Source organism: Antedon bifida, chromosome 10 (genome assembly GCF_963402885.1).
Source record: "Antedon bifida chromosome 10, ecAntBifi1.1, whole genome shotgun sequence".
NCBI classification, from domain to species: domain Eukaryota; kingdom Metazoa; phylum Echinodermata; class Crinoidea; order Comatulida; family Antedonidae; genus Antedon; species Antedon bifida.
Window position 1 is genome coordinate 18,234,210 of NC_136235.1, and position 20,631 is coordinate 18,254,840.

Below are 20,631 nucleotides of genomic sequence, written 5' to 3' on the forward strand. Positions count from 1 at the left end.
CACCTACTCTTCACGAAAGATACCCTGAGTGCCCACAAGCGATATATGTACTCAGTTTTTTAAGTCGTTATCCGAGAAAGCTTGTTTTACCACCTCAACTAGAACTGTGGTCGAGGAAAGATTGTGCCGATATTATGTTTGGTTTGCGGTGCCCCTGCCTTAACTGCTCTGCCACTCGACTTGACCAAATAATGTTAAATACTCAATCCTTGATCACCTGGATCAAAGGCTCTGAGAATTGTGTAAAAAACCAACAACAATGCAAAGTAAACATTCGTATAATTGGTTATCTGCGGATAACCCTTGTGATTGTCAAAGATCATCTTTTTTTTCTTCTTAATTCTTCTTTCTTTCTGTAATTTTTGTGTCTCGCGTATCTCTAAAACTTTCTCAACATATCGTCATTCACGTGAAGTTGTGCAGCTACCATTTTTATGACGTTTACAATTGCGCAATGTGACTTTTGCACGATTTTATGAATTTTGTGTATTTATAACATAGCTTGAAAACCAAATAACATTTTAAATTGAAACTTAGCAAAAGTGTAATTAATATCATGTGCTAACTTTCTGTTAAAATGGCATGTTCCACAGAAAGTTACTCGAAAGTAAAAATCATAGATCAAACATTTTGCCTCATGAAGTAACCCTAAGTTTATTGTAAGCAATTTAATTCTTTAATTTTGTGAAGAATGACACTATTCACACTATTATTCGGTACTGTATAGGTATTTTCTTAATTGACCAATCACATCAGGGCTATTTTTAGAATTGGTCATAAATATTCATGAAAAGGTCAGAGTAAATCTAGCAATGATGTAATCATAATGGAATGTTACAATAGATACAATATTATATTATTTTATATAGTATTATTAAATAATTCATAATTTTTATAATTAATAGGACTTTGCTAAATATGTTACAAACTGTACAATAGAAAATTAAATTATCAGGGGGATAAAAAGTTTGCTTTATTTAAACAGGGAAAGGTTTTAGTGGTTGTAGGAAAAATAACTGGCAGTACATTTATTTTAATTTTATGCTTAATCTTTTTATCTATAGTTTAGGAATATCCCCTATCTCCATTCAACCATCACATTTTGTTCACAATACAAGGATTTAAATAATATGCAAATTTGGCAGTTAACAAAAACATCAAGTTGAATGAATAAGTTTAAATATAATACGCTGAAGCTGTGTGTCATGTCATTTCCTACTCCATGGGCCTTTAGCAATGATTGGACCTCTACTAATGTTATTCCTGATTTAGTGTGCTTAGCTAAGTGACTGACCTCTATACTATTCGGATCATCCATTTACTCCAGCTGTAATCTTCAAAACATTGAATACTATACGTACTACAAGTAGTCACAACAATACTCACTGTACACAGGGCTATGAGCAGCCTGAGTTGTACTCAAATAGTGTTACAATAGTGCAGAATGGTAGGTGCTCAACTGTATCTTTAGCCTTTTGAATCTAGGCCTTTAGAATTGTATGCTATAGATTTTAGATCATTAAAAATAGTAGCTATGCATGTCTTGATGTGATTAATGTCAGTGGATATGCTCTAGAATGCTGCTTGTGACGCAGTGTGTATTTCACAGTATGTTTGTTTATATTGTGACATGAAATATACGGTGTACTTAAACCATGAATATTATTATGAAAAATACTAGGATTGTATGGTTTTATTTGTGTACAATATGGATAGTGTTAAATTGTAAATTTATAAGATACAAGTATATTATTGTATATAAAATTGCTTGGTTGAAATTGACATTGGTTTGAAATTTCAACTTATTCTTTCAATAAAAGTTTTTGAATTTACCTTTACTCTTTTGATTTCCATTTCTTTCCAAAATTCCTAGTTTTTTAATACACCATGCAAATACAGTTAACAATCAGATAGGAATGTATTTGTTACCTAGAAATAGGCTTACACACAGGGGGTCAATTTATATTCTGGAAGAACACAAATTGTAATGTTCACTATTAAAAATCATTCCAAAATTCATGTCCATTAAAAACATTATAAATTCATTATTACAATTCAAGGGCATTAATTCTATACTGACAATGACAATGACATTAATTTTTTTGATAGTATTAAGTTAATTATTAATTATATTATTAATATTTATTGTTTTATGTTTCAATAGATACCATACTGTAGTTAATAAGTAACTATAATATTTAGACTTATTTCAAGGTTAATTAATTATTATAAAATTATTAATAAAATAGGACCCTCAATATTTACCAAGGCAAGTTTCTACTATTGATAAATAAGGACTCTGTCTACACTATAAAACAGTTTGACAAAAAAAGTGTTATTTGCCCAAATATGGTATCACAGTTTTTGTCATGATAGTGTAGACAGAGCTTTACAGTAAATGTTCTTAATAAGTGAAAGGACATCATACATATTTTTACTGTTGACAACCATATTTTCTAAACTAATAATCGTATAGTAAGTTACCAAATGCGTTAAAGAATAGTGGTCCTTAATTGGAGGGAGACCTTTATTTTTAAAACTAAAAATCCCAGCAATACAACCAATTTACTGGATACTACAGCAGAATGAAAATCTGTTTCCATAGTGACTAATCACAGGAAACTATTAAAAATTATTTAATCAATTACAAATTACATAGCAGATTAAATGCAAACATATGAAATCTGCTGTACAACGTTTGTGCTATTTTCATGTGATGATATTGTTTAATACACTACAGTACATTGTAATAGTATAGAGAGTTTGATGGTCTGCTGTGGACCAATAACATTTCTTGAATCTTGAGTCTGGGAAACCCCCTTATCAACTTGACACTATAAAATAATGATAATTATGATTAAAATGACAATTAAAGTTTCAGGGTTTTGAAATAAAAATTAATTATCATATTTGTAATTGATAAATTATATATATAAATATTTGTTTTACTACAAATCATTACCCTTTTATTATATTTAAAAGATTCAATATTAATAATGGGCATATGTCTGACAATATTGCATGTATTTAAATAAAAATTAAAGTGTGGTTTTTGCAATAAGTGTCTACTCGCATATTCTAATTTAAGTACATCAATTAATGGCAAATTGAAAATTGTGAATTGTAATTAGCATAAGACTTCCCATTTCCAGCAGTGCATGGTTATTGATGAGACTTTTAGTGCATGTTCTCCGTTCATGCAATTCTAACATGCAGTCAGCTACAGACGGTTCTACATATAATAGCGTTTTAACAAATTACATGCTTTGGGATTCACCATTACATCTGATTAACCTGCGATTGTTACGCTAGGCCAAGGTTAATCCGCTGTAGCCTCCAAAAACACAGACAGATTGTCACACCTTTATTGTCAGATGTTGCCCAACAATGATGAGTAAGAAATATTAATTGCCTAGACAGTATTCGAGAGGCAGGGATCACTTCCTTTGAGAATTCATTCATCTTGGAGAATACTGAAAAACAAGCATGGGGCCCTCGGTAGGACGTAGGCGTAAGGTATGGTCTAGAGTTAATTGAGCTTGCAAAAGTTGCATTGTATGTAGATGTTTATTATTTTTATTCTATTGTAAATGATCAAGAAATTAGTTATTTAAATCAATTATTGTCTGACCTCTCTGAATATTTCAGGCCATTGTTCTATTAAATTTATGATTCTTTCAAATAAAATGATATGGACTGTATATACTGTACTGTAGATAAGGTTGACAAAATATCTTTATTATAGTATACATGGATACCTTTTATTATATGAATTTTTACCCTTTATGTTGGCCTAGATTAAATTACAGTAGGCATCATATTAGTATTGACTTGGTAAAATTAAATTTAAACTGGTTTGTTATATTTATATTTTTAAAAATAAATTTGAACAAATGGTATTCATTGTGTGAGGAAATGTCCTGAACTATTAAACAGGTTTCATCCACTAGTGTGCCTGTGCCCAACCAGGCATTCATCAAAAATGTGTGATGTGCCCATATATGGACATGATGATGTCATATCACTACCATCTTTTGGCATATCACTACCATATTTGAGCACATCACACTTTTTTTTTGTCAAACTAGTTTGATAGTGTAGACAGAGCTAGAGAGTTTAATATTTTAGCGTGACTATTTTTGAAAGCTTTTCCTCTTTCTTTCGATGTGATTTTCAATGTGAAGTTGGCGAGTTATATACTAACAAGAAAACAGTGACATTCTGAAAAAGTGAATGAATATTTCTCACATTTATTCCCTTTGTTTAATGTTTTTGCAGAGTGCATACCAACGTTCCACAAGCTATGATAAGGTGCGACGCCTAGTGAAAGAAGAAGGGCGCAATGCACGTAACTTGGTTCAGTGGAGTGTACCAGTAGAGGACAGTGATGATAGTGATACTGCTGCTAGTAAGTCTTCAGTGCTTATTTTCAGCCTAGCTGCTGTAGGGCAGTAAGCCAGTACTAAAATAAACCCAAAAAGTTACAGATGGAGAAAAAAATAAATAAAACAATGCTTACAGGAACAAAGACTTACTATAACTGTTTATCATTTATTCAAATCTATGAAGATTTGAATATCAATTTAAACCTACTCTTTACTGTACTCAAAAAAACATTTACATTGAAAATCCATTTTTTACAGCAAAATTAGCTCCCCGTAGAAAACAGAAGGCGAGAACATCAATCTTAAAAGCGAGGAAAAGTCCTAGAGACAGCTCTACCGAAGAGAAGCGAAGCTCTAGTACGGAAGGACGGCTCCAAGATAAAACCGAAAAGAAAGCCAAGAAAATTGATCTAAGAGCTCGGTACTGGGCGTTTCTGTTTGATAATTTACAGAGAGCTGTGGATGAAGTTTACCATACATGTGAAGTTGATGAGAGTATTGTGGAATGTAAGGTTAGTATATTGTGATGAGAACAGTTAAATGGAGGAACACAAATATGGAATGGAGTTGGGTTGGTAAGTTTTGTGGTAAAAACCTAAAATAAGGAAGAAAAGTTAATATGGGAACGTCTTGATATTTTAGTTGCTATGATACAACACCTGAAACATGGAGACACTGTCATCTTTGCTTTAAGAATTAAACGGTGCACCGCTAACCATACTGTACTAGTGTTTCTTTCCCATACAAATCTTAAGCCTATATACACTAGAAAACTTTTGTTTGCAAACTCCAAGTTTGGACAGCCTCCAGTAACGCAGCCTTTTCCAAACAGTAGGCCTGGACTTGTAGAATAGGCTTAAAAACAACTTACCAAAACTAACCTAAACTTCTATTTTTGTAGGAGGTGATTATGATACTGAAGAGTGCAACCAGAGATTTTGAAGCTCTTATCAAGCGGATTAATGTACAAACAGCCTTTGAGAATGCAGATAAAGATAATAAGTAGGATTATGTACTAATCTGTACTAATCCCAATAAATCCTCATGTTCAATTTCATACTAATTCTCAACATAACTCATTACCAATGAAAACTTTTTCCAATTAAAAAAATCTAATATACACCAGATTCTTTGACATGCATTTTTGTTTTATTTAATAACTTAAAGTTTTACAATGTACAGCCGATTCTAAGTACTGTATCTGTTTCTGAAGTATCATAGGTATATTTGGTGATACAACATTACATGTGTTTCACATGTATCTAGTAGTAACCTAACATTTAACCTAACCTTACATGATACAGGTATCACATGTGATATAAATGAGATTCTGTATTACCAAATATTCCTATGATACTTTGGAAATAGATAGTATATGGAGATACAGCACTGGGAATTGGTTGCAATGTATACTAATAAAGCTTTTTTAAGCTTTTTAAAAAACTGAGGAACTTACAAGATGCATGCTGCAAAATAAAGTGAATGCTTATATTCCACAAAACACTTTATATTCACAACCTACTAAAAATAATAATTGACAAAGTTCTTTGATGGTACACTACTAATGTCTGGTTTCATTATCAACTCAAATCAAGCACCAATTTATATAGAATATTTGCATCCAGGTGGAAAGTGGGTTATACATTTTTATTATTTAGGTTAGAGTTGACTATAAAATGGCTTGTGTAGAACAATTTTTTTTAAATTAAACATGGGATGCAACATTTTTTGATGTTATCACAAGATTATAAAAATAATTTAATTAGCATGAACGAAATAATCTCATACAATTTTAATCTTACTTGAATCTTCGGGCTCATGATTAAGGCAAATGCCTTTTAAACGCCCTCCATTTCTTCTATATTTATCTAGAATTGGTAGCAAAATTTATCTCCCATTGCTCTGTCTTTGTTTAGTTGATCCTTGAATGCATTTATGTTTTCTGCTTGTACTGTAGTGTGGTATAGATTGTTCCATGTGTTGACGATTCTACTTGAAAAGGAGTGGCTTCTGATTTTGAATGGAAAACATTTGTTATGTTTTATATTTACAATATTCATGTTTTATACAACATTTAAGTAGATCTTTGTAATTAGATCGAACCAATTTCAGCCTATACCATAATGACAATACCTTTTTAGCCTAGACATACCAAGCCACTTCAGTACACTCTTAATGAAGGGCGGTCACAACAAGGATAAGCTTGCTCCATGGTTTAACCACTCTTACTGTGTAGTACTTTCACAGCATACACTGCATTGCTTTTAAAACAATATAGATAATTATTAGTTATACATCTGTGATCCAATATCATCCATTTAAATCACAATAATTTATTTATGTGTTGTATAAACTATTTTAATCATGCATGTTAAACATGCATAGCTTGGTTGTTCAGTATCCATATCATAGAAATCTAATTACTTCTAAATCTTTGACAGTAATCTTTCTTTGTTGAAAAAAAAACGACATTATTTAAATACAGTAGTCCTAAACAATGTGCAGGCAATATACTTTATAAAAACCTATTTTAGGATTCTTATTGTAATGTTTTCATATGGTAACGGTATGTTTTTCTTCCATATATCTCCTGTGTCTCTCTATACTATTGTACCAAAATCTTAGGCCTACATCTTTGGTGTGGGAGGTCCGCAAGATGTCATCTTCTCCTGCAAAGCATCGCACACCAAGCTGGCCTGGTGATGCTCGCACTACTCCTCGTAGACAGCGGTTTGTATTTCTTTATTACCGAGCAGATAGATTTGTCCACCTTATTGCATTGCTAGCGATTCCTTATGGCTGCCTTATTTGTATGTTCCCGACTGTATGTAGAAATATTAAGCTCTGTCTACACTATCAAACTTTATGCGACAAAAAAATGTGATGTGCCCATATATGGACATGATGACATATCACCACCACATTTGGATCTTTCACTACCATATTTAGGCACATCACATTTTTTTTGTCAAACTAGTTTGATAGTGTAGATTTAGTTTAGACTTAGTTTGTAGAAATACCAACTGAATCCTTCACTTCACTCTATAAGAATGAAAAAAGTAATTAAATATAATTATCTGTTAATATATTTGCCAGAAATACACCTTTTACTGTTTATTCCATATTTTGTCTTTCAACTTTTTAAATTATATTAGTTTTGCTACATGGCATAACTTTTACAATTATTATTTTAGTTTGTTACTTCTGTATAAATTATGTTTTATATTTCAGGACAAAAGATATTAAAATACAAAATTAATTTTATTCTTTATAGGTACTTTCACATATTAGATTTATTTTCAATTGTTTTTAGTTTATACTAACCTTTATAATACAGTTTTTGTTGATGTTACTTTTTGTTTGTTTAATTTAACTATGATTTGCTGTTAAAGACTAACCTTTAATAATATCATTACAAATAAAAATGTCACATAAATATTAAGCATACATGCACAGAGTGAATAACATCATCTATTTAAATTTGCTTAGCTAGCTTTAGATATATATTTTCAAAATAATTAAGTCAATTAAATTCCATTGATGGATATATAGATCATTTATTAATATGTGTTTCATGATGTGTACTATTCTGTTTTAGGCCTACATCACTTGCATGGGAGGTACGTAAAACATCACCTGGTAAGGCTCTTGGAACTAGCCCTACCCCTGATGGCTTCCGCACTGGTAGCACTCCTAGCCCAGTCAACAGGACGCTCAGTTTCAATAACCAAGAAAAAAGAGGGTAAGATTTTGATTTCAACAGCTTCATTACCAAGGTCAGGTCAGGTCAAGGTTGTTTTAAAATCCAGTAACAGTAAACTGTCTTAATGCAATATACCTAATGGCCCCATATTATTTTTATATCTTTCTCTTAGGAGCCCAGTACCGTTTGTTGAATCTGGCACAAGTTGGGCTGATAGGGTCAAAGGTCGCACACCTAAGCCTGTAGCCAAAGCAGCGTTACAACCTAAAACAGAAGAACAGACTCCAGTGAACAACAAGCCAAAGGGTACACAAAATGCTGTGCTAGAAGAAATCAATGAAGGTGAATATTTAAACATGTACAGTATAGCATGCATTTCAATGTAAAAGTTTATGATTGTAAAGCCTGTTTTCCTGTCGACGTAACGCTAGGGCGAGTTACGTTGAGTTTCGCTAAATTTTCAATCGTTAAAGTTGAAAATAGATAACGATAATGATGATCGAGCCTGACAGCTAATATTTACACATTTTTACACGATCGTTAATGGTTTCTTGGTCTTTTCGTACCTATTTTTTCACAAACTGCAATGACGTAGTTTGTGAACCATTTGATTGGTCAGTTCTAACGATCGTAACGTTAAAGTTGAACTCGGTTTAACTTCAACGATTGCAGATTTTAACGATTGTTATAATTTTGTTTAGACTAACTAGTATGGCATTTATTACAACTTATGTGATTTTTACTCATTTGCTTTTATGTTATTTTTGATATTTGTTTTCTCAAACAATTCAGTTTACAAAAACTTCTTTTCAGATGATACAGAAGGCTGGGAGACTGTACAACGCGGCAAACAGGGTAAACAGAACAAATCTCGTAATTCATCCTGTTCCAGTTCCCCTGCCAACCACGGTAAACAAACACAAGGCAACGGAACAACGAAAACAGTCCAAGAAAAAACACAGAGCAATGAGGAAGAAAACAAGAATGCTGAAATTAAAGAGAGTCGTACTGACAGTGAGAAGGAGAATCATCCAGTAGAGTCTTCTAACATCCAGAAGAAGGATGTTGACATCAAAGAGCAAGATCCCGCCATTGTTGAAGGTACAGTATGCAAGAAGTAGTCTTTTCTTCTTCACATCAAAAGTGGTCTTTTCACATTTGCAAAATTTATCAACTTGTAGCAAGTTATAACATGAGAGGCCTGTTTTTTTTTCGCGATGTTTTGAGGTTTTACTGCGCACGTGTATTGCCCTGGCATTAAACTGACCAATCATAGTAATCAAATAACGCGCAACTACAGTAGGCTTTCCTACCGAGATTTCTCAGGGTTCGTGTATGCGTGTATGAAAACCAGTAAATCGGGAGATCAAACCAAGTTGTAACATGTTATGCAAAAGGGTATTAAGTTAACAACAACTTAACGAATATTAGAAGTTTATGTTTAGCAACATTTAGATCTTGTTTATCTTTAATTAAGTGTAGTATTTTACATACTTTGTATTTTCCTAAATCAAATTTTAATTATATCTAAATGTGTTTTATATTTAGTCAGTGGATCTACAGTTAAACCAGAAGTTAAAATAGAAATTGAGGAGAATGAGACAGAAACTGAAGCAAATTTAACTGAGGTATTTGTTATTTTTTTAACTGTCGGGATATCAACATGAGCAGAATTGTTTGAACTAAAATGAGGAGGATGGGTGTTTTGTGTTCTTTAATCCATCCTTCATTTATGTCTGTGTCTATCTATCAAGCAGTCTATTTCATCTTTTTATTCATACTTCCTTCTATCTGTCTACCGTACCTATGGTATGTTCTGTTCTATCACCTGACTCATTTTGTCTTCATATTATTTCATCTATCTTTTTGTCAATCCATTCATTTTTCCTATCCATTTATTCATCTATTCATTTGAATGAGTTAAAATCATACCTTAAGAAACCCATTGACTTTTGTTTAATATTCCACATTATCTTAAGCTCTGTCTACACTATCAAACTAGTTTGTGATGTGCCCATATATGGTAGTGATATGCTTAAATATGGTAGTGATATGACATCATCATGTCCATATATGGTCACATCACATGTTAATATTTCACATTGTCTTAAGCTCTGTCTACACTATCAAACTAGTTTACCAAAAAAAGTGTGATGTGTCCATATATGGTAGTGATATACTTAAATATGGGGATATGCTTAAATATGGTAGTGATATGCTTAAATATGGTAGTAATATGACATCATCATGTCCATATATGGTCACATCACATTTTTTGTCACATCAAGTTTGATAGTGTAGACAGAGCATTAGTTTCACTGACTCATTCTCTCTATTCTTGTAGGCTGTGATTGCTGCATTGAATGAGGAAGAAACACTGACAAGTGAACTGGAGAAGTACCAAGAGGAGGCCTTGGCGTCAGCTATAGCTGAAGAAGCCAATCTGACAAAGGAACTTGAAGAAGAAGAGAATAAAGAGATAGAAACTGTAGAAACAGATGAGGGAGATAGTGATCTTGGGGTAAGGCCTTTACAAAAATGTTTGTATTCAATATTTCACTTGAGGCACATCCTTAGCCTCAAGAGGTTTTTGGGAAATACAGTAGCGATCCTGCTAGTAATAACATAAAATAAAGAATTCATAGGCTTTTTACCAGATTGGAGTAATTATCTTCTTGCTCATGTGCACTTTAAAGAACCTAGTACATCTTTTGAGACGAGTAGGGGGTTACTCCGGTGTACTAGTACACACAGCCACTGTCACACACAGACACTCATCATAACTCATCAAGAGGGCCCCTTGATTGTTAGCATATACTGTTTAGGGCCACCCTCTATAAATAAGGTGAAATAAAAAAAATTAAATAATCAATATCTAAATATTTACTCCGTGAATATAATGTTTATTTGAAAATCATTACGAAATGAATGTTAACTTTTTTTAACAGAACACCATAAGTTCTCTTGAGTCCTCTCAGCGTACAATGGACTGGAATGATCTGTGTGCTGAATTTGAAGAAAAGAGAAATCAGCAGGGCATGTCATGGGGCGATATGGTTGACCTGGATGACAACTTGGAGGCTAGGCCGCCTGGACATGCCTTACTCATGCATGAAAAGCTTTCATCACCCTCAAGGAAAAAGTAAGTTTCCTGATAAAATTCAGTCAATTTTACAATTGCACATGTGAAAACTAGAATAATCGTATAAACATTAAATTTTGTTCAAGCATGTGATTCAATTTGCTAAAGTGCAAGACTTCAGGTTGATAAATGTATAATGTTGTAATTTGAATGTTATTAAACTTATTGTAGTGTTTCGATTTTTGTCTGTTTTGTAACTTGTATAAGGACTCAATTGGAATTATCAAAGCTGTTTCAGATCTTAATATAATCTTTGTGACCAAATTATATAACTGAAAAAAAAATCGTAATTTTTTTAGGACACGTGCTGAAAGTAAGAAGATTCATGAGGAGAGACAAGCACAAGCAAAAAAGAAACGAGAGATTATGCTGGAAGAAAAGGGACAGAAACTACGTGGTCTACATGAGAGAGTACGTATACTTTATATTACATAGATTTCCACTGCTTATTATATATACCGTATTTATTTGAATAACTGCCCCAGTTTGAATAAACGCCTCCCTCGATTAAACAACCCCCACCCCTGTAGAACGTCATTTGGAATAAACGCCTCCTCAAATAAACGTCCCAGGGCCTTTCATTTTTTTCTGAAATAAACACCCCGCCACATACATATACACACAATATTAAATTATTTTTATATGTGTAGTAGAATTCATGGACTTCCAATTATCTATGATTGACCAAGCATTTTGAAAGATTTTTACTGCATTTTATCACTTCTTGATATTCATTTTGTTGTATTTTTTTATATTTAGGGAGAATTCATTTGATTATACAAAACGCAAAAAAAAAACCCACCTCTCCGAATAAATGCCTCCCTCGAAACGCCCCTCTAAAAACTCCCCCTGATTATTCGAATAAATACGGTACTTGATTTTCCCAACAACACAAAATCCACAACTGAGTGCAACCCTACTCAATCAAGTTTGTCTGGTTAGCTTGTTTCCCACTAGGAAATGAACTGACCAATGACACGCGATAGTTCAAATTATCAATCACTTGCCATTGGTCAAATTGCTTACGTCCTTGCTTTAGACCAAGCTTTAGAGCACCTTGTTTAAATGTTTCATTCTTTTTTTTAGATTGCTGAGGTTCAAGCATGGAAAGAAGTTTTGATTCAACAACGCAAGAAAGAAATGGATGAAAAATTAAAACGAGCGGAAGAAAAACGTCAAGTTCAACTCCAAGCCATTGTAAAGAAAGCTAGAACCGAGGACATTAAGGTAACAGCATTTTAAAGGCAAATTTAAACTACTCTCCGAAAAGCAGTATTTTCTTTAAAAAAGTCCCAAATAATTTCTATAAATAATGTTTATGCAAAACATATTTGGAAAACAATCTATTGATTCTCTTCAGAACTAAATATATGTGGTGTACCACAAACTTTATATTAACATTTGATTTCGCCATGCAAACCTTCAAACAATATAAGACTATTTAGGCAACTTAAATATTGGTCCAGTTTGAGAATGACTGGTTTTGGGATAGTTGACAAACTAAAAAATACATGGTTATAAAATTATTATTAATAAAAAATTAATTGCTGTATTTTTCTTTAAAATAAACATAAATATTTGAGCTCGGGATAAAAGATGTTATATTAATCATGGAGCAATTGTAATGAGAACAAAAGTCTTCTTTTTATTTGTACATCCTTTTATTTTTATTTTTTAGGCAAATGAAATTGCATTTATAAATTCACTGGAAGCTCAGAACAAGAAGATTGACATACTCTCCAGACACCAAGGCATCGAGGCCCGTCTGCAAGACCTCATTGAAGAACGACAACGAAAGTCTGAAGAGAAGCAGGCTAAAGAGGAGGCAGCGCACGAGAGAAGAAGACAACTAGAGGAAGAGCGACAGGCTAGGCTGGAAGCAATGCAGAAACAGAGAAAGTTACAAGAGGAGAAGATATACCAGATAAGAGATGCTAGAGATAGGGCTAGGGAAGCCGCTGCAAAAGAAAAAGCTAGGTATGTTTTTATTTATTCATATTTATTGACACAATTCACAATTACAAATGTTTTAATTTACGTGACAAGCAAGATGATTTTCGAGCCTGCGTGTTTGACAAAATAAAATAATTGAATTCAATTCAATTCAATTCAAAAAGGCACCAAAAGAAGCGGTTGCTTGTCAGTTTGGATACAATTTACATTTACAAACAACATTCAGGAACAAAGACATAAACAAATTTACATAAAATATACACATATTCCATAACAAAATGGAGATCCTGAGATGATCTGATACCGGTTTTTTTTGTGTCTGCCTTTTTTATTTAAACTTATTTATGCAATTGATTTTGTAACTATGGACGTCCGTTTCCGAAATAAAAGTAAAATGAAAATGAAATGAATAACATAGTGAGATGATATAAGAAATCACTGGTGAGATAGCCCCCTGTGGGGAAAGGGGCAGGGTTGAGGGAAATTCCCTTGATGACAGTCTTAGTAATTGAGTAAATCATTTTTTTTAGGGATAGAGTACAGAGATTATCAGCACTCACTGCAGCTCAGTTAGCCAAGGAAGAAGAAATACAAAAGAAAATACAACAAAAGGTTTAGTTCTTACATTTATTACGCAATAAATAAATTATGATTAATATGTGTTATTTAGTGTATATTTAATTTGCTACTTTGACTGTGCAATGTAAAGGAAATGCAGGCCATTAAATGCATTCTATGTTAATGGACATGGACCTCAAGAAAGTTAATAACTAGCCACACTTAAGTCAAGATGCTTTGTTTGTTATTTATGCTATCATTCTCATACACTGAAAAAGCAATAGACTTACTGCATCCATGTAATATGTTGTGACAATTTAACGTGCAGAGTGGAAACTGTTTATTGTAAAGCTCTGTCTACACTATCAAACTAGTTTGACAAAAAAAGTGTGATGTACCCAAATATGGTAGTTGTATGTACAAATATGGTAGTGATATGATACATCATGTCCATATATGGGAACATCACATTTTTTTGTCACATCAAGTTTGATAGTGTAGAGAGAGCTTTATGTTTAAATAATTACATTTCTGTCGAATATTCTGTTCCAACAGCAAAATGAAAGTTCCCGTCGTCACACTGAACATCTTGAGCAGAAGCGAGAAAAAGCAGTCGAACTGAGCATGCTCAGACATTACAGAACAACCGATTTGGCGCCGCAACAAAAGCCATATGAAAAGAAGAAAATCTGTACACTTTGCAATATGCCTGTAAGTAAACTATCTTTTTATTTTATTTAGAATATGTATAGCTTATAATAATAGAATAAAAAAAAGTATGTTAAAAATTGTTACAAGCAACCTCCTGTTCCCCACTTTGTGGGGAACAGGAGGTCATTCTAAGAAGACCAATGGAAATCAATTTTGTGGCATCCGAGTCATTGACATCTGAAATGGAGTCTTTACACCTTCTGTGACATCTTTAAAAGAAAATTGAGGACCCTTCCCCAGTATCCTTTGTGATATGCTTTAATTAAAAATATTGTTATTTTTTCAATAGGTTCCCTCAGAGGTGTACCTGTTGAGTCACTTAAAGGGAAGAAAGCATGCTTTGGCGTTCAATGAAAAACATGCAGATCTGCAGTTATCGGAAGAAGACCGGGTAAACTATTGTCTATTTAAAGATATATTGTGCCCCAAAAAACAATAAAAATGAAGAAATCAGACTTTGAATAGGCCATTTTGCAGTTTTAATAAAGTTATTCATTCTGTAAAATGGAAGAAAATCAGACTTTAAATAGACCATTTTGCAGTTTTAATAAAGTTATTCATTCTGTAAAATGAAAGAAAATCAGACTTTAAATAGACCATTTTGCAGTTTTAATAAAGTTATTCATTCATTCATTTTTAGCTTTAAATTACATTTTTCAGGTAAATAATTTGTGAATGTGAATAAAAAGTGAATAACTCTTAAAATGGCATATTCAAAAATAAAATTGAAAACAATTATTTTTGGGGAGGCAATACATCTTTAAATATTTCTCTATTGTTACACATTGAAACACATACCCCTATTAGTAAGCTCTGTTTCCACTATTAAACTTTATGTGACAAATAAAAAGTGATGTGCCCATATATGGACATGATGATGTCAATACCATATTTGGGCACATCACACTTTTTTGTCAAACTAGTTTGATAGTGTACACAGGGCTTTATATTATATTATCTTTGTTATATTATATTATCTTTGTATTTTTAGGAGAGCTATTCTCTAAAGTATATTGTTCAAGCACCCACTGATGAGCCAGATGCTAAACAAATTGCAGAGAAGGAACGTCAAAAGGGGTTAAGAAAGAGGGCTAGAAAGCTGAGGCAGCGAATGAGTTCAAGAGGCAAGGAGTATGAAACTAACTTACCATACAAGTCACAAGCAGGTGGCTCGCCTGAATGCCGTGCTAAGTAAGTTAAGCTCTGTCTACACTATCAAACTTTATGTGATGTGTCCATATATGGACATGATGATGTCATCTCACTACCATATTTGGGCACATCACACTAGTTTGATAGTGTAGACAGAGGTTAAGGACTTTTTGTAGGTTGTCCTTAGTGTGAAACACCAACAAGATTCTAACAAGGTTTCACATAAAAAACTAATGAAGCAACATTTTTATGTTATTACAATATTATGTCTTTTAAACAGATTACAGAAATTGACCAAAGACATTAACAAGTACCTAACATCAGAAGGCAATAAAAAATGGCCGCAGAACAAAATATCGGCTCTTGATAGAGCATTAGGAGAAATAGGTAGAATTCTTGTTAAAAAGGTAAGAACATCATATTATGTTATTATATTGTTTAAAATCTTTTTTTTGTATTCTATTTAATCATTGTTATTTGGATATTTAGTTTTATTAAAGCTCTGTCTACACTATCAAACTAAATTGACAAAAAAGTGTGATGTGACCAAATATCGTAGTGGTATGATCAAATATCGTAGTGATATGACATCATCATGTCCATATATGGGCACATCACACTTTTTTTGTCAAACTAGTTTGATAGTGTAGACAGATCTTTAGATATTGTGATACTTTTCTTCACACATAATATGAATGCACACGTGCCATAGAAGGTCAACCCATGAACACAAATGTTCACAAATGACCATATTACTGTATCTTGTGATTTCTTCCAAAAACCTTTTTGGGATATAAGGTTATGGGTTGAAGAGTGTCTCTCACTACTTCAAAGATGTATTGTCCCCCAAAAACAAAAAATGAAGATTAATTAAATTAGACTTTGAATAGGTTATTTTGTAGTTTTAATAAAGTTAATCACTTCCATAGAAAAAAGAAAGAAAAAATTAATGTTTTAACTTATAAAATGACAAAATAAATGGTTAAATTCAAACAAAAATCCATTGGCTGGCAGCCAATTTGACTTTAAATTACAGTTTTTTCAGGTAAATACATTTTTTTTCGATCTAATTTTTGGTCAAAGTGGATAATTATTATGTAACATTAAAATGGTATATTCAACAAAAAAATTTGTAATAATTATTTTTTCAGGGGGACAATACATCTTTAAACACTGTTTATAGTTTTCTTTATTTGGCATCATTTTAAGATAACTTTCTGTCAATCATTACTTGTCATCTTATTGACAAGATATTAATAAAATATAATACTTTAATACTTAAAGCTGTGTGTAGGAGTGTGATTCTAAACGTAAGAGTATTTATAAACTTGTATTTCATGTAGGATCAACCAAACCAGACATTATTTCGATCAGTAGGGGGTATATCAACGCTCTCACGTGTGCTTTTACTTGTTTGTATGTCTGATGATGCTAAACCAGCTGCTTTACCTGCTAAGTAAGTGTTTAATGTTGATTATATAATGTTGATTTGATATTTCTGATATGATTATTTTTGTAATGGTTGCGATGTGGTTATGCCATATATGATAGTTATGATAATCAGTGGTTCCCTTGGATCCTCTTATGTTAACACCACCTAGAACCAACCTAAAATCTGTGCCTGAGGACTTCTTTGTTCAGGCACCAGAGATCTGGAACAAACTTCCTTGTTCCATCAGTTACACTCCATCCTCTTTTAAATTCAAATCAAACCTGTTTCAATAGTTATTCATTTCATATTGGGCTGTGAGACTCCGGTAAAGGGGGCTTTATAAATGTTCGATGTTATTATTTTTATTATTATCATTGGTTATTGCAAGGTTAGGAGAAAGATTTTGATACTGATTATGTGATTAGGCCTTAACAAAGAATTTTTTCAAGTTTTACATTTTAAATGGAGAAGGCGAGTGTACAAAAGTGCTGGCCAATATATATGCTGCATCCACATCCAAACCATCTAATGACGAAAGACGTCTTAATATATAAGTTAGTTAAAATACTTTTAGTCAAGAACAAAATTTTCCAAAATATCATACCAAGATTTTGTTTTTGCCAGCTGAGATTGCCAGCTACTCCCTTCCATTAATTTCCAATATGTTGTTTGTTAATTCAGTGTTATGTTGGTCATTTTCAGCCTAGTATTAGAACTGGTAGAAGATCTGTACCACCGATTTATGACTAGGCCTTTATAAACTGTGTCTAGCCTAGTATTAGATTATTATTAATTAATGTTAGGACTAAAACCTAAAGCTTTGTCTACACTATCAAATTGGATGTGACAAAAAAAAGTGATGTGCCTATATATGGACATGGTGATACCACTACCGTATTTAAGCATATCACTACCATATATGAGCACATCACACTTTTTTTGTCAAACTAGTTTGATAGTGTAGAGACAGAACTTAATGTGAAAATATGTGTAGACAACATTAACAATACCTGTATTAATATTGCAAAGAAATTTAAATTTAAGTTAAAATTATGTCAATAAAGTTTCGAATATTGGCCACTGTTTGCTCAATTTTGTTGATGTCCCCTACAAAAAGAAACCTTTTTTTTACCTATCCAGAATTTTTAAGAATGTAAGAGGAGCGGTTGACAGTAAACAAAATGTGTTCAGTCTTATGTAACGATTCTGATGACGATTTTATCGTTGTGGTAGAGATAGATATTATAGATTATATTATTCTATGTCACAAGAGCATTAACTGTAGTATTAATAGTAAAAGATTATGTTGTTGGTACTACAGCTTTGATATTTTGATAATTCTTACGATTATACACTGATTATAGATTGCATAATAGCTAAAAGAATACACACGCATTTTGCTATGATGTATTTTGGTATAAATGCTGTAATTAATTTAACCTTTGATTTTACAGGACTATATGCAATGCAACCAATGTACTAAAATTAGCTATCAAAGGCTGTTTTGAAAATTGTCAATACTGTCTCTATAGCAACAAATTAGGACCATTGATTGACAGTTTAATGCACCAATTACAGGTAAGTAATTTAACCTTATTTGATTCATACAATTAATTCAAAACTAAAATTGAAAAATAATGCAAACATTTTTTCATGGCTAGAGTACAATAAATGTAATGGTCTGTCTACACTATCAAACTTTATGTGGCAAAAAAAGTGTGATGCCCAAATATGGTAGTGATATACCCAAATATGGTAGTGATATGACATCATCGTGTCCATATATAGGCACATCACATTTTTGTTGTCGCATAAAGTTTAATAGTGTAAATTACTGGAGCTCAAAGATCACCCTAATGTACAATTTTCTGTACTATCTGTGTGTACCAACTAGTCCAAATAACACAGTAAATTTGAGTTCTTCATTGAAAACCAGAAGCTGCCTGTCCTTTACTGACTAGCATTAGAAGAACCCTATTTAGCCCATCCTCTGAAGTAGTATTTTCATTAACATACACAACTGATAACTATATAAGTGTTTCTCTTCTGCAATTTCTTTGTCATATTATTCTGAATATTTTTGTCATGTGTATTCCATTAATTATAGATTTGTTTGATTAAAAAATATTTGTATCATTTTTTTGTTATTTATTTAAATTAGACTATTATACCTGATGATGAAGAAATCTCTCCACTAAACACAAGTGGCAGTTCCGACAATTGGAAACCCCCCTCTGATCCTGTAGCTACCCATATCATGCAAGTACTTTCTTCCATTTTCCTGTGTCTTTCCAAGAATGGGCCAACTACTACGAGTAACCCAGTAAGTGAGAAGCGAGTTGAGGCCCAAAAGAAGAAGGCTGATACCTTCCAACAGTGGGGTCAGGATGTAATAAGGTATGCAGACACAGTTTACTTTTTTAATACCTTCTACTGTTACAAATATAATAAGCATTGAGCGATGGCTTTTTTTTTACAAATTATTTATCATTTCCATTTTTCAACACAATACATAATGATATAATACAAAAAGAATGAAATTAAATATCTATTTTTGAAATTGTGTTTGATGTGTACTTTTATCATTTGCCACAGAAGTGATGATTCAAATCAATATTATTATTATTCACATTTGTTCATTATTCAATATTTCTATATGTTTTGATTGCAGTTACTTGGTATGCAGTGGAGTTGCTGATAAGTTGACCACCTATTTTAACGGCATTAGAGGAACAATTGATGAGGAGGAGAAGAGTGCAGACTTCCTGCAACATGGCCTTGCTGTACTTGCTGCAGTTACTAAGTTTGTCACAGTCACCTCATCAAAGTATGTGAATAATGAAATCTGTAGAATAAAGATGGCTTGGACATCTCGTTAAAAAATTAACGCCATCACTTGTAGATAAAGGAGTGTAGAATATTAACAGGAAAAAAACTTGTGAACTCGCCTAATATGTCTGGTTTTCTGGCAAGTCTAGTATTATGAATGTAAAGGGAACGGTATTGAAAGAATTGACTGTTTTTATTTGAACCTAAAGGAGTTTGTCAAACATGATATTAATATCACAGTAGGATATCCAAACTGCCACTCCCTCCCGGTCTGAATAAGTACCTTGTTATTGAACTTGAACATCTTTACATTTATATATCTTATTCCTGCAGATCATATGATGTATTTGCTAGCAAGCATGAAGACCCTACGCAGCTAATTGTTACATTCCAATCCACTGGTCTTGGAGGTATCGTTTCCTTGCTGTATGGTGTACTACTCCATGGCGGTGCTCCTTCACGTGGGGATGCAGTCACTCCACCTGAGCTACCAGAACACACCTTGAGCGTTGTGAATGCTGGTATACGAATGCTGAGTAACATTGCATTGCTTGATCTTAATATATTACAGGTATAGTAACTGAATATTTGTGCATAATAAGTGCAACATGAAACTAGCATTAAGAGCATTGATGATGCCTCATCCTTCGGATGGGATGTAAAGCCGTTAGCCCAGTGTACATATTGTGCATGCTAAAGAACTTGGTACACTATTCGAAAAAGAGTAGGGGATCGTCTCCCGGTGTGTTGATCTGGTAGGCGCTGA

At 32.7% G+C, this 20,631-nt stretch overlaps 1 protein-coding gene across 4 annotated transcripts in view; it reads left to right on the forward strand.

The window, feature by feature from the left end:
- The window catches only part of LOC144853575 (S phase cyclin A-associated protein in the endoplasmic reticulum-like), a 90,852-nt gene that overhangs the window by 958 nt on the left and 69,263 nt on the right, over nt 1–20,631 (forward strand). Inside the window, exons 1-24 of one of the 4 annotated variants that reach the window (XM_078711286.1) lie at nt 1,339–1,447; nt 4,279–4,408; nt 4,644–4,897; nt 5,287–5,387; nt 7,011–7,115; nt 7,984–8,127; nt 8,261–8,430; nt 8,902–9,189; nt 9,637–9,716; nt 10,433–10,609; nt 11,037–11,230; nt 11,530–11,641; nt 12,317–12,457; nt 12,909–13,207; nt 13,714–13,795; nt 14,297–14,452; nt 14,742–14,843; nt 15,444–15,643; nt 15,885–16,011; nt 16,948–17,060; nt 18,491–18,614; nt 19,198–19,433; nt 19,708–19,863; nt 20,199–20,436. In XM_078711286.1, coding sequence (XP_078567412.1) covers nt 1,445–1,447; nt 4,279–4,408; nt 4,644–4,897; nt 5,287–5,387; nt 7,011–7,115; nt 7,984–8,127; nt 8,261–8,430; nt 8,902–9,189; nt 9,637–9,716; nt 10,433–10,609; nt 11,037–11,230; nt 11,530–11,641; nt 12,317–12,457; nt 12,909–13,207; nt 13,714–13,795; nt 14,297–14,452; nt 14,742–14,843; nt 15,444–15,643; nt 15,885–16,011; nt 16,948–17,060; nt 18,491–18,614; nt 19,198–19,433; nt 19,708–19,863; nt 20,199–20,436 — 3,732 coding nt within the window. In that variant the 5' untranslated portion in view covers nt 1,339–1,444. Of the gene's footprint in view, nt 1–1,338; nt 1,448–3,130; nt 3,517–4,278; nt 4,409–4,643; nt 4,898–5,286; nt 5,388–7,010; nt 7,116–7,983; nt 8,128–8,260; nt 8,431–8,901; nt 9,190–9,636; nt 9,717–10,432; nt 10,610–11,036; nt 11,231–11,529; nt 11,642–12,316; nt 12,458–12,908; nt 13,208–13,713; nt 13,796–14,296; nt 14,453–14,741; nt 14,844–15,443; nt 15,644–15,884; nt 16,012–16,947; nt 17,061–18,490; nt 18,615–19,197; nt 19,434–19,707; nt 19,864–20,198; nt 20,437–20,631 lie in introns of those variants that run through there. The other 3 variants (XM_078711285.1, XM_078711284.1, XM_078711287.1) reach the window with 3 other exon arrangements.